The sequence below is a fragment of the Chiloscyllium plagiosum genome, unplaced genomic scaffold, assembly GCF_037043375.1.
Source record: "Chiloscyllium plagiosum isolate Xiang-an unplaced genomic scaffold, Cpla_swu_hap1 HiC_scaffold_9, whole genome shotgun sequence".
In the NCBI taxonomy this organism is placed as follows: domain Eukaryota; kingdom Metazoa; phylum Chordata; class Chondrichthyes; order Orectolobiformes; family Hemiscylliidae; genus Chiloscyllium; species Chiloscyllium plagiosum.
The window spans coordinates 40170683-40183729 of NW_028270147.1; the positions used below are offsets into that span (position 1 = coordinate 40170683).

The following is a 13047-nucleotide window of genomic DNA, read 5'->3' on the forward strand; positions in this document are numbered from 1 at the left end:
CTGTTAATGGTTAATTCAGCAATGGCCTGCATGTTGACACAGGTCATCTGACCATCTGCTCCACCAAACAATAATACGTATTGCTCGTAATAGAAGAAATCATTTATGAATAAAGAACACATGCAGTTTGAATTGTAGGTAATACTTTAGAAGTTATTCCACATTTAATTTTGCCCCCTTTAACATTTTCTCACTGATATTAACATGAAACAATGAGGCCTGTAACCTCGTTTAGCGACATTTGTTTTAATGTGGTTTCTTACCAGTCTGACAAAGGGCCACACAATCAGATTTGTACCATGATCTTCCACCCCCTCTCTCTCACACCACACCACTCTTACCCCAGCTGCAGTCTCTGTGTTCACAAACTAGTCTCTTGATTAACATCCCATACCTGGACTCATCCTCCCACTACTTTCATCTCCTGAATCTGTATTCATTGTTCAAGATACAAAACAAATCCAAAGCTGGAAGTTCAGCATTATGCAAGTACTGATCCCAATGGTTTGATATTAAGCTGGAGCTGTTAAAATTCATGTCTTTTTGAATGCTTTCCCTCACCACTTCCTTTTCCTGAACCACCACTGTGAGCAAGGTTTTACTGATGAATAACAAGAGGAGCAATTTTGACTGTCATTTAAAAAAAAGTGATTGCCATGTTTGCATCCTCAAAAACTGTAAATCCACACCATGATTCTGGCTTCAGATCAGATCTGGATTTTGAACAGGAAAAGGCACAAAGGCTCAGGAGAGGGGAAAGAGCAAAACATTGAATCAGGGAATGAAGTTTGGTGAGAGGATGAGTCAAGGAGGCAGAGAGATTGCACCTCAGAGGGTCAGGGACAAGATGATTTGCAGCAATCAACAGGGTAGGGAGGGAGATTTGGGAAACAGGATCAGCAGCAAGTAGGAGATATCATACATTTTTACATATTTTAAAGCATTTCATGTTTAAAAAGGTACTTTGTTTACAAAATTTAGCAATATAACGTATTTTGACTATCATGGTAAGATGCGTTAATCTTTTGTTTCTGCTAAGGAGGGTCTTACTATAACATTTGCACTATTCTAATGGGAAAGCATGATCCGCTTGAAGTCATAAGACAACAGCTCTCTTGGCCATCGCATCTGCGCCAGTCAAAAACTATTCTAATCCCATTTTACAGCACTTGGCCCATTGCCTTGTATGCTTTCGCACCACAAGTGCATATCTAAGTATTTCTTAAATGTTTAGATGGCTTCTGCCTCTACCACCATAACAGGCACTGAATTCCAGATTCCCACCACCCTCTGGGCGAAAAATATTTTCCTCACATCTTCTCTAAACTTTCTGCCCTTAACTTAAATCTATGCCCTCTGGTCATTGATCCCTCCATCAAGAGGAATTTTTATTTTCCTGTCTATGCCCCTCATTATTTTATACATCTCAATCATGATCCCCCCCCTCAGTCTCCTCCGTTCCAAGGAAAACAACCAAGTCTGTCCAATCTCTCTTCATAACTGAAACCCTCCAACCTAGTTAACATCCTGGTAAATGTTCTCTGACCCCACCCCTCCAACCGTAACAGGGACAGAATGCCCCTGGTGCTCACCTTCCACCCTATCAACCTTCGCATAAACCAAATCATTAGCCGACATTTCCGCCACCACCAAAAAGACCCCACCACCAGGGATATATTTCCCTCCCCACCCCTTTCCGCATTCCGCAAAGACCGTTCCCTCCGTGACTACCTGGTCAGGTCCACGCCCCCTCCCTACAACCCACCCTCCCATCCTGGCACCTTCCCCTACCACTGCAGGAACTGCAAAACCTGCGTCTACACCTCCTCCCTCACCTCTATCCAAGGCCCTAATGGAGCCTTCCACATTCATCAAAGTTTTACCTGCACATCCACCAATATCATTTATTGTATCCGTTGCTTCCGATGTGGTCTCCTCTACATTGGGGAGACTGGACGCCTCCTAGCAGAGCGCTTTAGGGCACATCTCCAGGACACCCGCACCAATCAACCACACCACCTTGTGGCCCAACATTTCAACTCCCCGTCCCACTCTGCCAAGGACATGGAGGTCCTGGGCCTCCTTCATCGCCGCTCCCTCACCACCAGACGCCTGGGGGAAGAACGCCTCATCTTCCGCCTCGGAACACTTCAACCCCAGGGCATCAATGTGGACTTCAACAGTTTCCTCATTTCCCCCACCTCACCCTAGTTCTAAACTTCCAGCTCAGCACTGTCCCCATGACTTGTCCTACCTGCCTATCTCCTTTTCCACCTATCCACTCCACCCTCCTCTCTGACCTATCACCTTCATCCCCTCCCCCACTCACCTATTGTATTCTATGCTACTTTCTCCCCACCCCCACCCTCCTCTAGCTTATCTCTCCACGCTTTAGGCTCTCTACCTTTATTCTTGATGAAGGGCTTTTGCCCGAAACATCGATTTTACTGCTCCTCGGATGCTGCCTGAACTGCTGTGCTCTTCCAGCACCACGAATCCAGAATCTGGTTTCCAGCATCTGCAGTCATTGTTTTTACCTCTTCAATGCTATAACATCCCTCCTGTACTGTGGATTCCAGAACTTCACACAATATTCTAGATGCAGCCTAACCAATATCTTACACAATTGCAGCATAATAACTGTGCTCTTAAACTCCATGCCTCAACTAATAAAGGCTTCTTAACTATTTTATCTACCAGAGTGAGATCATACACCTCTGGAAGAGGTGGGACTTGAACCTGGGCTTTCTTGCTCTATGGTAGGGACCTGATGAAGGGCTTTTGCCCAAAACGTCGATTTTCCTACTCCTCAGATGCTACCTGACCTGCTGTGCTTTTCCAGCACCACTCTAATCTAGACTCTGAATTCCAGTATCTGCAGTCCTCACTTTTATCTACCAGCCCTGATACCTTAACCAGTTCTCAGGATACGACTGCTCATCATGCATTCCCTTGCCTTGTTTGTCCTGATCAAGAGTATCACCTCACATTTAACCAGATTAAATTTGTGTGTCACTGATGAAGTCATCTGACCAACAAAAACAGAAATTATGGGAAAAGCTCAGCAAGTCTGGCAGCATCTGTGGACAGAAATCAGAGTTAACATTTCAAGTCAAGTGACCCTTCCTCAGAACTGCCATCTGCATTTCTTTCAGTTTTTATTTAGCTCATCTGATTAGTCAGTCCATACTCTCTGATAGTTGAAGGCTAGCCTCCTCATTATTTACCACCACTTCGCCAATGTTTTCATGATTTGTGAACTTACTGATCAACCCTCCTACATTCAAGTCTAAATCATTTACATAAATAATGAACAAGTTGCGATTTCAAGAATAAAGTCACAACTTTAAATTAGACCTAGTTTATGAAATAAATCAAAAGACTGCTGGTACTTTACTGAACTTGCTCAATAGAAAAGAAATGCATTTATAATTTTACAGCTAACCAGATGATCTTGCATTCATTTGGATTATATTCATTCATTCACTGTTCCCTTACTCACCCTGAACTGCTGGTGGTCATAGCGATCATGGATGACAATAAACCGGAGATCAAAGCGTTTGCAGAGGTCAAAGAGATGGTCTGTTTCTGCTTTGGTCCATCCATCATCATGTAGATACATCTGGTATTCCTGTTCTGAATATACAGGTACCTGGACTGTCTTGAGAACCACAAAAAAATTTACTCTGAATTTATTTACAACTTTTTTCAATGAAACAACAAGCTTGATATAATTTGAAGAATCACTACTGACTTTGGTTATTCCACTTCTCTCACCGATTACTTGGCAAAAGGAAGACACATTTTTCACCTTTGCTCAAATATCAGTAACAGCTGTGCAAGATCCCAACTGATCTTATTTATAATCACATGAGCTGGTGCAAAATTGCAGCTAATACTTCACATGCGTCAACTTCACAAAATACCACACAGCAATCAAAGGGCAAAAGGATGTTACATTTTATTTTAACACTACAGTTTAGACAGACACATACAGAGGTATGTATATAGTGCATCAAACTAAAATGTGTTATAAAATGTTACCATTACTAATTTGTAAAACAATCTGCAGAACAATCTAGCAAACTGTCCAGAAAAAAAGGTGATGGGCTTGTATCATAGCTTCTTTTCTCAGCAATGTATAACTATGCCATTTCCCCAGCATTCTGATCCCCTCCCCTTCCCTCCCCCTCCCCCTCCCCAACCCCAAGAAACGTGTCTTTTATAATTGTTTTGCCAACTATTAAATGTGTTCTACCTTATTAAACCTTGCAAAAGGATAATCTTTGCCTTCATCTGCAAGCCGTCTCCAATGGAAAAATATTGCACCATCCTTCCTAGCTGGGTTGGTGAAAGGCATCCATTTCCACGGTCGGACCTTTTTACACCCCAACTTTGCCTTAACAGTCCTGTACCCTTGTGTCGTGTCACTTGGAAGTAATGGAGGGGCATCCCTTTTCAAAACATAAAGGAAGATTTTAAATTGTAGTTAACAAGCACAAAAATATACCTTTATCTACAAGAAATCCTGTTAAAAATCTTTCTTCCTTATTTTCAGTTGTTAAACATTCTAGTCAGATTTGGGTAAACTGTAAATTTGTATGTTAATAATTTTCATTCAGTCTTGCTACATTCCCTCTTACTGTTAGGTTGTTGCTGGGATATTAAATCTGAGAAAGCACAGGCAATGATTCAGTTGAGAGATGGCTAACATGCACAGCTAATGTCATCAACTGACAAGTGGAACTTAAGACTCATGGTTTTTGGAAAGTGATAGGAAGTTGCACCAAGTAAGTGACGAAAAGAAAAAGGCCAAGGATGGAACCTTTCGGAATTTGAAAGCTAATGAATACAATTGGGTAGCTAATAGTAGAACAAATCAAGCCCCACTAAAACAGACAAAAAACTGATATTGGAGGAAGAGGTATGGTTGACCACAGAGTAGGGATAGACATCTATTATATATTATGTAATAGCCGGGTTCAATTCCCGACTCAGGCGATTGACTGTGTGGAGTTTGCACATTCTCCCCGTGTCTGCGTGGGTTTCCTCCGGATGCTCCGGTTTCCTCCCACAGTCCAAAGATGTGCAGGTCAGGTGAATTGGCCATGCTAAATTGCCCGTAGTGTTAGGTAAAGGGGTAAATGTAGGGGAATGAGTGGGTTACGCTTCGGCGGGTTGGTGTGGACTTGTTGAGCCGAAGGGCCTGTTTCCACACTGTAAGTAATCTAATCTAATCTAATACACACATACCCACGCTTCATTAAAGTACAAAAGATGAAAACAGCAGTACAACTCAAATATAATTTGTGCCTCAGTAAGATAGCAAATGATGAATTACTTGTAGCTCATCTGAACTCAATTACTTTAGATTTCACCCATCCTTTATCGTGCATGCAATAGCCCTTAAATTATAGGTTTAGGGCGAGGGGGGCAAGATATAAAAGAGACCTAAGAGGCAACTTTTTCACGCAGAGGGTGGTATGCGTATGGAATGAGCTGCCAGAGGAGATGGTGGAGGCTGGTACAATTGCAACATTTAAAAGGCATCTGGACAGATATATGAATAGGAAGGTTTTGGAGGGATAATGGCCAGGTGCTGGCAGGTAGGACTAGATTGGGTTGGGGTGTATGGTTGATATGGACGAGTTGGACCAAAGGGTCTGTTTCCATGCTGTACATCTCTAGGACTCTATTCTGTGGGCAATTTTCTCAACTCACCAGCAATTAAGACCCTTCTTATGTGCTATGTTTAGGAAGGCCTCCAAATGCCCCAGTCTGGGATCAATAAGACACACAAATGGGGTAAGCAGAAAAAGACCTCTGAAAACAACCTCCATGCCCTTTTCTCTGCACCCCTCAATCCCAGCAAACTGAACCCCCAAAAAAGATTTTCATAAAATACCTTCTCACCACTGGATCACATCAGAGCAGGCCTCAACCATTGGATTTTCAGACCTAGAAACAGCCAGCTTCCAATTGGCTGGAAATATCTCATGGACGACGGTCACCATTGTTGTGGCACCTTATAACCCACTGGACTGCCCACCAGTCAGTTTCCTAAGAGGTGAGAGTTAAGTGAGGCTATCTCATTATTGTGGGTGACATATTAGTCATCACCCAACTCAACATACCTAACCATACTTTGAGACCATCTGACTAGTTTCCACAGACTAATTATAGCTACCCTTTCATTCACTAGCTCATTTCCCTGTACAAACAAGAAAATACATTGCAGAAACAAGTGTACAGGAGGTCTTAACAATAGCACTACAGGAAGTAGGAAGCTAAATCATAAATGAGCAAGTTCAAAAAATAGATTTGGCTGAGAAATACAAAACTGGAAAAGTTACTGAAATAAAAAATGGATAGCAAGTTAATGAACAAAAGCAAAAATGTCAAAAAAAATCATGAAAGTTTGCCAACAGCCTTTAAACCGAATTTGGTTATTGATACAACTGGATCTCAGCAATCTATGGCTTGATTTTAAAATTCCCTTATTTTCAAATTTCCAAATGAGCCTGGCTTCTCTCCTCCAACTTCACAATCTTCCAAGATATCTTCATTTATTTAATGCTGATCCCTTAAGTATCCCAGAAGCTGATCACTCCACCACTGGTCATCATGTCTGCAGCTGCCTAGATCCTGAGATTTGAACTCCCTTCTTACAACACTCTGCTTCTCTCTTTTGCCTTTAACAGATTCTTTGAAATCAACTTCTGCAAAGCTTTTGACTATCAACTGTAACACTCTTTCATGGCTAGGTGTCGAATTTTGCTTTATAACACTTCTGTGAAATATCTCAGAATGTTTGTTATATCAAACAGGACTACATAAAGTGGTTGCTTTTAAGGCCTGTTGTAAGCACTAGAAGTTAGTTCTATCGCAACAAAGGAATCAGACTTTGTGTGGGTATTGCAGCGGAGGACAGATGTGATAGACAAAGCAACACTTGTCTATCGAGACAAAATGATCAATGTTTTTCACCAAAAAAATTGATTGTTTTTATGAACAAGGAGGGATTTATACTGAACCCACCTTGTGAACAATAGTTGCTTTACAATTAATATTCAGCATGATCTAGTAAGTTACAATTTTTTCCGTTTTATTCTTTGATATGAGGTGGACATCTTTGACAAACTTAGCATTTATTGTGCATCTTTACATGACCTTGAACTGAGTGAGTTAGTAGGTCATTAAGCTCAGCATAGCCACAGTGCTGTGGGTCTAGAATCACACAAGCCAATCCAGATAAGGACAGTAGATTTCCTTTCTGAAAGGAAATTAGTCATAGTCATACAGCATGGAAACAGACCCTTTGGTCCAATTCATCCGTCCTAACCAAACCTAGTTCCATTTGCCAGCATTTGACCCATATCCCTCTGTGAACAGGTGATGTAACTAAACAAGTAATGACTGGTTGGTGGAGTGGGCAGATAGGTGTCTGGTGAGATTCCATGCAAAGAAGTGTGAGGACCTTGGCGGGAAGAACATTGAAAGACAATATAAAGCCATGTACAGGGCCAGAGAATGTGGTTAGCTCTGCTGCCTCACAGTGCCAGGAACCTGGATTCAATTTTACCCTCAAGTGATTGTCTGTGTACACTTTGCACATTCTCCTCGTCTGCATGGGTTTCCCTGGGTGCTCCGGTTTCCTCCCACAGTCCAAAGATGTGCAGGGTCAGGTGAATTGGCCATGCTAAATTGCCAGTAGTGTTAGGTAAGGGGTAAATGTCGGGGTATGGGTGGGTTTCGCTTCGGCGGGTCGGTGTGGACTTGTTGGGCCGAAGGGCCTGTTTCCACACTGTAAGTAATCTAATCTAATCTAATCTAATCTAAATTGCCCATAATGTCCAGGGGTGTGCAGACTATGTGGATTAGCCGTGGTAAATACAAAGTTACATGGATAAGGTAGGGGGGGGTTGGGTCTGGATGGAATACTCTTTGGACCATTGGTGTGGACTTGATGAGCTGACTGGCCTGCTTCCACCCTATAGGGATTCGATTATTCTATGATTGTTTACACATATGCAAAGATCATTGAAGGTGGCAGGACAGTGGAGTACAGTTAATAAAGCATATGAATCCTCAGCTTTATTAAAAAGGGATTAGCGTACAAAAGCAAGGAGCTGATGTTGAACATATGTAATTTAGTCAGTAGACCACTTGTTAGAAAAAGAAAGCATACGTAAGGTTTAGGAAATTGAAAGGAGACAGAACCCTCAAGGAATACAAAGTTGATAGGGAAGAACTCAAAGAAGTAAGTTGGAGGGCCAAAAGGGGACATGAAATATCTTCAGCAAATAGGATTAAGGAAAATTCCAAGGTGCTTTATACAAGGAGCAAGAGGTTAGCTACGGCAAGGGTAGATCCACTCAAGAATAAAGGAGAAAGATTTTGCATGGAACCAAAGGAAATGGATGAAGCCCTTAACAAATACTTTGCATTGGTATTCATAAAGGAGAAGGGGATGGTGAGTCTCAGGAGGATATGCTGATATTGTAGGGCACGTCAATATAAAAGAGATGTTGGTGTTTTGAAAAGCATTAAGGTAGACAAGTACCTAGCATGTGTTTGGTAGTGACATTATGCTGGGAGTGATGAAAATGGTAATGATCCCTTGGCATCCAGGTAGCCCACAAACCTACCAACACACTTAAACAGTAACTAATGAACTTAAAGGATCCATTAGATACCACCAGCAAAACTAACATCATTTACAAGATACCACGCAAGCACTGTAAAAAACACTACATCGGAAAAACTAGCAGGAAACTTGCCACCAGCATACATGAATACCAACTGGCCACCAAAAGACACAACCCACTATCACTAGACAAGAAGGACACCACCTTGACTGGGACAACACACACATCCTCAGACAGGCAAAACAAAGACACGCATGAAAATTCTTAGAGGCATGGCATTCTATGCCGAACTCCATGAATATACACATCGACTTAAATCCTATCTAACTTCCCTTGAAAAAAAAACTGGAAATGACATCACCCAGCTTGAGAAACTAAGACCTATATTAGAGAGGCGAGACAAACCACCAGCGCTTCACCAGAGACTCTCACTGATGATGTTACCTAGTATGGTGATGAAACGTCTGAAAACAAACCTTCAAGCTCAGTAAGTTAACTTACAGACTTAATGATTCCTTGAATTTGAAGACTGATGGGGTGAAAAACAATGACAAGGAGTACACTTTCCTGGCTCTGGGAAAAGGGGAAGGAATGAGGGTAAAACTGTAGGAAGTGGGTGGCCCGTCACCCATAGTGTTGGAGGGATGGCAGGGGGAGCCTCATTTGAGAGAGAAAGAAAGACATGCCAATGGCATTGTTATAAAAGGTAGTATCATGAGAACAGCTGTGATAAATGGAGAAATTAGGAGAATGAAATGGAAACTTCACAGGAAGCATGGCATGAGGAACTGTAGTCGAGGTGGCTGGAGTCAGTTTGTAAAATCAGTAGACACCCTATCCCCAGAAGAGGAGACAGAGAAGACAAGAAATGTAACGGAAAAGTCAGAGATGGATCAAATGAAGGTAGGTTGGATGGAAGCTAAGAAAAATTGATAAACTTATTCAGACCTGGATGACAGCAAGCAGCAGTACTGATACAGTCACCAATGTAGTGGAGGAACAGTTGTGGGAGTGGGCTAGAGTAAACAAAATGTTCCACACACCCTTCAAAAAGGCCTGCATAACTAAGGGTTATGTGGGTACCCTTTGCCACACCTTTCACCTCAAGAAAATTAAAGGCTAAAGACAATTGTTCAAAGTGAGAATGGGCTCAGTAAGGCATAGAAAAGTGGTTGTGGAGGGATACTGTTCAAGCCTCTATTCCAGGAAAATGCAGAAAGCCCTCAGACTATCTTGATGAAGATAAAAGGTGGAGAGGGATTATATGCCCATAGTGAAGAGTAAATATTTAGGATCAGGAAACATGGAACATGATTGGCTAAATTCTGGCAAATGGCATTAGATTAATGTAGAATATCTGGTCAGTATAGACGAGTTGGACCAAAGTGTCTGTTTCTGTGCCGAACATGTTTATGACTCTAACTGAGATAGGGAGTCAGAAGAATAATGAATGTAGTTTGAAATAACCTGAATAAAGGGATAAAAAAAATAAGTTGAGGTTGGAAGGAATCAGTTCAGATGGGATTGGAACACGCGGAAATGATGAGTCTTGTCAGGTCGGTCCCATTTGTGAAATTTAGGAAGAAAGTTAAAGTTGGCTGTTCAGAGTTCAGCGACCAACAGCTGGGAAGGTGTGGAGGGAAGATCTCAAGGGCAAACAGTTCTCAAAACAACAGCTTGATAGTCAGTGATGGGGCTATGATACAAGGAAAATTAGAAGTGATAGAAAATTGGGCTTAGTCTATGAAAGGCAGAGGTCAATACACCAGATAACAATAGCACCAAGGCAAAAGTGAGGACTGCAGATGCTGGAAACCAGAGTTTAGATCAGAGTGGTGCTGGAAAAGCACAGCAGGTCAGGCAGATCCGAGGAGCAAGAAAATTGATGTTTCGGGCAAGGGCCTTCATCAGGAATAGATGAACAATAGCACCATCCTTGTCAATAGTTTGATAATATCAGGATTTGACATGAAAAACAGAGTGCAGATATAGAGTGAGAGAAAGAAGCAGAGAAATTCAGGCAGACATTGTCATGCCAGCAGTTCTCAATGAAGCCAGGCGGGGGGGGGAACAGGCTTTCCAAAGTAATTAGGTACAGGGCAAAGGGAACAGAGAAGGTTTCAATGCTGTGCTGTGCCAAAATTCATTTAGGTGTGGGCATATGAGAATAAAGCCCTCAGATTGTTCAGAGTTGTAGAGCAAAAGATCAGCGGATATGGCAAATACACAACAAAAGATGGGGTTAGAAGGGACAGATTTAGAGGGAAGAGGATGGGAACAAAAGATCCAGTGCTGTATTGGTGCACTCATTAAGTGCTGGAGCTAGTATTCCTTTACAACTGAACAGAAGAAGAAAAATATTTCCTAATAAGGTGTTGAATGAGTTGAAGAATGTAATGGAATTGGGACCAGTAAAAGTTTGGAATAGGAGGGGCTGGTGCTGACATAAGAAGGGTCTATACAAATTTACCATTCATGTATACATAAAAATTAAAAGAGTAGACTTTCTGACCCCACAAATCTATTTAACATTCAGTAAGGTCATAGTTATCTGATTGCAGCTTCAACTCTGCATTCTGATGCACAATGGAATACATTGTGTGGAAAGTTTGTTAAATAGTTATACCTGAGGTATGTTTGAGCAAATCTAGACTGAAATAGAAAACTTTTAAAGCAGGCAAGAATATAAAACCATTTAAAGCCTTAGAGACATTTTTAAAAAGCAACCTTTTATTGTTGTCATTCTTAGGGTTAAATGAAAGAGACAATAGCCCAAGACATATGAGGAGTAGGCACAATTGTGAATTTATGAAACACCGAAGTATCCTATAGGAATGTTGTTGTGAAATTTGAAAGGGTTCAGAAAAGACTTACAAAGATGTTGCCAGGGTTGGAGGGTTTGAGCTATAGGGAGAGGCTGACTAGGTTAAGGCAATTTTCCCTGGAGCGTTGGAGGCTGAGGGGTGACATTATAGAGGTTTATAAAATCAAGATGGGCATGTTTAGGGTAAATAGACACAGTCTTTTCCCTGGGATGGGAGAGTCCAGAACTAGAGGGCATAGGTTTAAGGTGAGAGGAAAAGATTTAAAAAGGGACCTAAGGGGCAAATTTGTCACACAAAGGGGTGTCAGACATCAATTCTCCTGCTCCTTGGATACTGCCTGACCTGCTGTGCTTTTCCAGCACCACACTCTCAACAAAGGGTGGTGCATGTATGGAATGAGCTGCCAGAGGAAGTGGAGGCAGCTGGGACAATTACCGCATTCAAAAGACACCTGGCGAGGTGTACGAATGGGAAGGGTTTATAGGGCCTAGTGCTAGCAAATGGGACTAGATTAAGTTAAGATATCTGGTCAGCATGGACAAGTTGGACAGAATGGTCTGTTTCTGTGCTGTACATCCCTATGACTCTATTCCCAAGTCCTGCAATATTTAATCACAGGATACGATTAACACTTTTGTCCCCACTTCCCAGCCTGAGGCTACGCGGATTGAGAAGTCAGAAGGGAAGACTGGGTGAAGTGTGGAAGGGACGCTGGAATGTGGGGTGGGGAGTGAGAGATTATTAAATTTACAGGTAAGGGTGACTGAAGATGTGAACATGCAGCCTCAGGAAAAAGGAATACCCAATAACTAAAAAAGTTGAGATTAAAATTAAAAACTCATCAGAAGATGAATTCTTAGACATAAATAAAGCCATTCCAAAAACAATTGATAAAAAAAAAGTCCATGAGATTAAAAGGTGCAGCAGTAGTGAGGATACAATACTGGGCAAGACAAAGTGTACAACGTAGTAGCGAATAGAAAAAACACACATCGATTAGATTACTTAGAGTGTGGAAACAGGCCCTTCCACCCAACAAGTCCACACCAACCCGCCGAAGCGCAACCCACCCAGACCCATTCCCCGACATTTACCCCTTCACCTAACACTATGGGCAATTTAGCGTGGCCAATCTACCTAACCTGCACATTTTGGATTGTGGGAGGAAACTAGAGCACCTGGAGGAAACCCACGCAGTCACGGGGAGAATGTGCAAACTCCACATAGAGAGTCGCCTGAGGCGGGAATTGAACCCAGGTCTCTGGCGCTGTGAGGCAGCAGTGCTAACCACTGTGCCACCATGCCACCCATTAATCGATGTTGGAAATCAGAAACAAAACAGAAATTGCAGGGAAAACTCAGTTCAGAAGAAGGGTCATGGACCCAAAATGTTAACACTGTTTTCTGTCCACATACCTGCCAAATCTGCTAAGTTTTCCCAACAATGTCTGCTCTTCTAATGGTGAATAACTGATCAAGGTAAGCAGTGATGTCTCCAGAGTCAGTATTAGGACCACTACTATCTTTAAGATACTACCAATGTTAACTTGGATATAAGAAATAGATGTTTTGAC

The 13047-nt window shown here is 42.0% G+C and overlaps 1 protein-coding gene across 3 annotated transcripts in view; it reads right to left on the minus strand.

Moving 5' to 3' along the window:
- The window catches only part of dmap1 (DNA methyltransferase 1 associated protein 1), an 81119-nt gene that overhangs the window by 37780 nt on the left and 30292 nt on the right, over window positions 1-13047 (minus strand). For all 3 annotated transcript variants that reach the window (XM_043699084.2, XM_043699086.2, XM_043699085.2), the window contains 2 exons: window positions 4259-4454; window positions 3503-3661 (listed from right to left, as the gene is read on the minus strand). In XM_043699084.2, the coding sequence (XP_043555019.1) occupies window positions 3503-3661; window positions 4259-4454 (355 nt within the window). The remainder of the gene's footprint in view (window positions 1-3502; window positions 3662-4258; window positions 4455-13047) is intronic.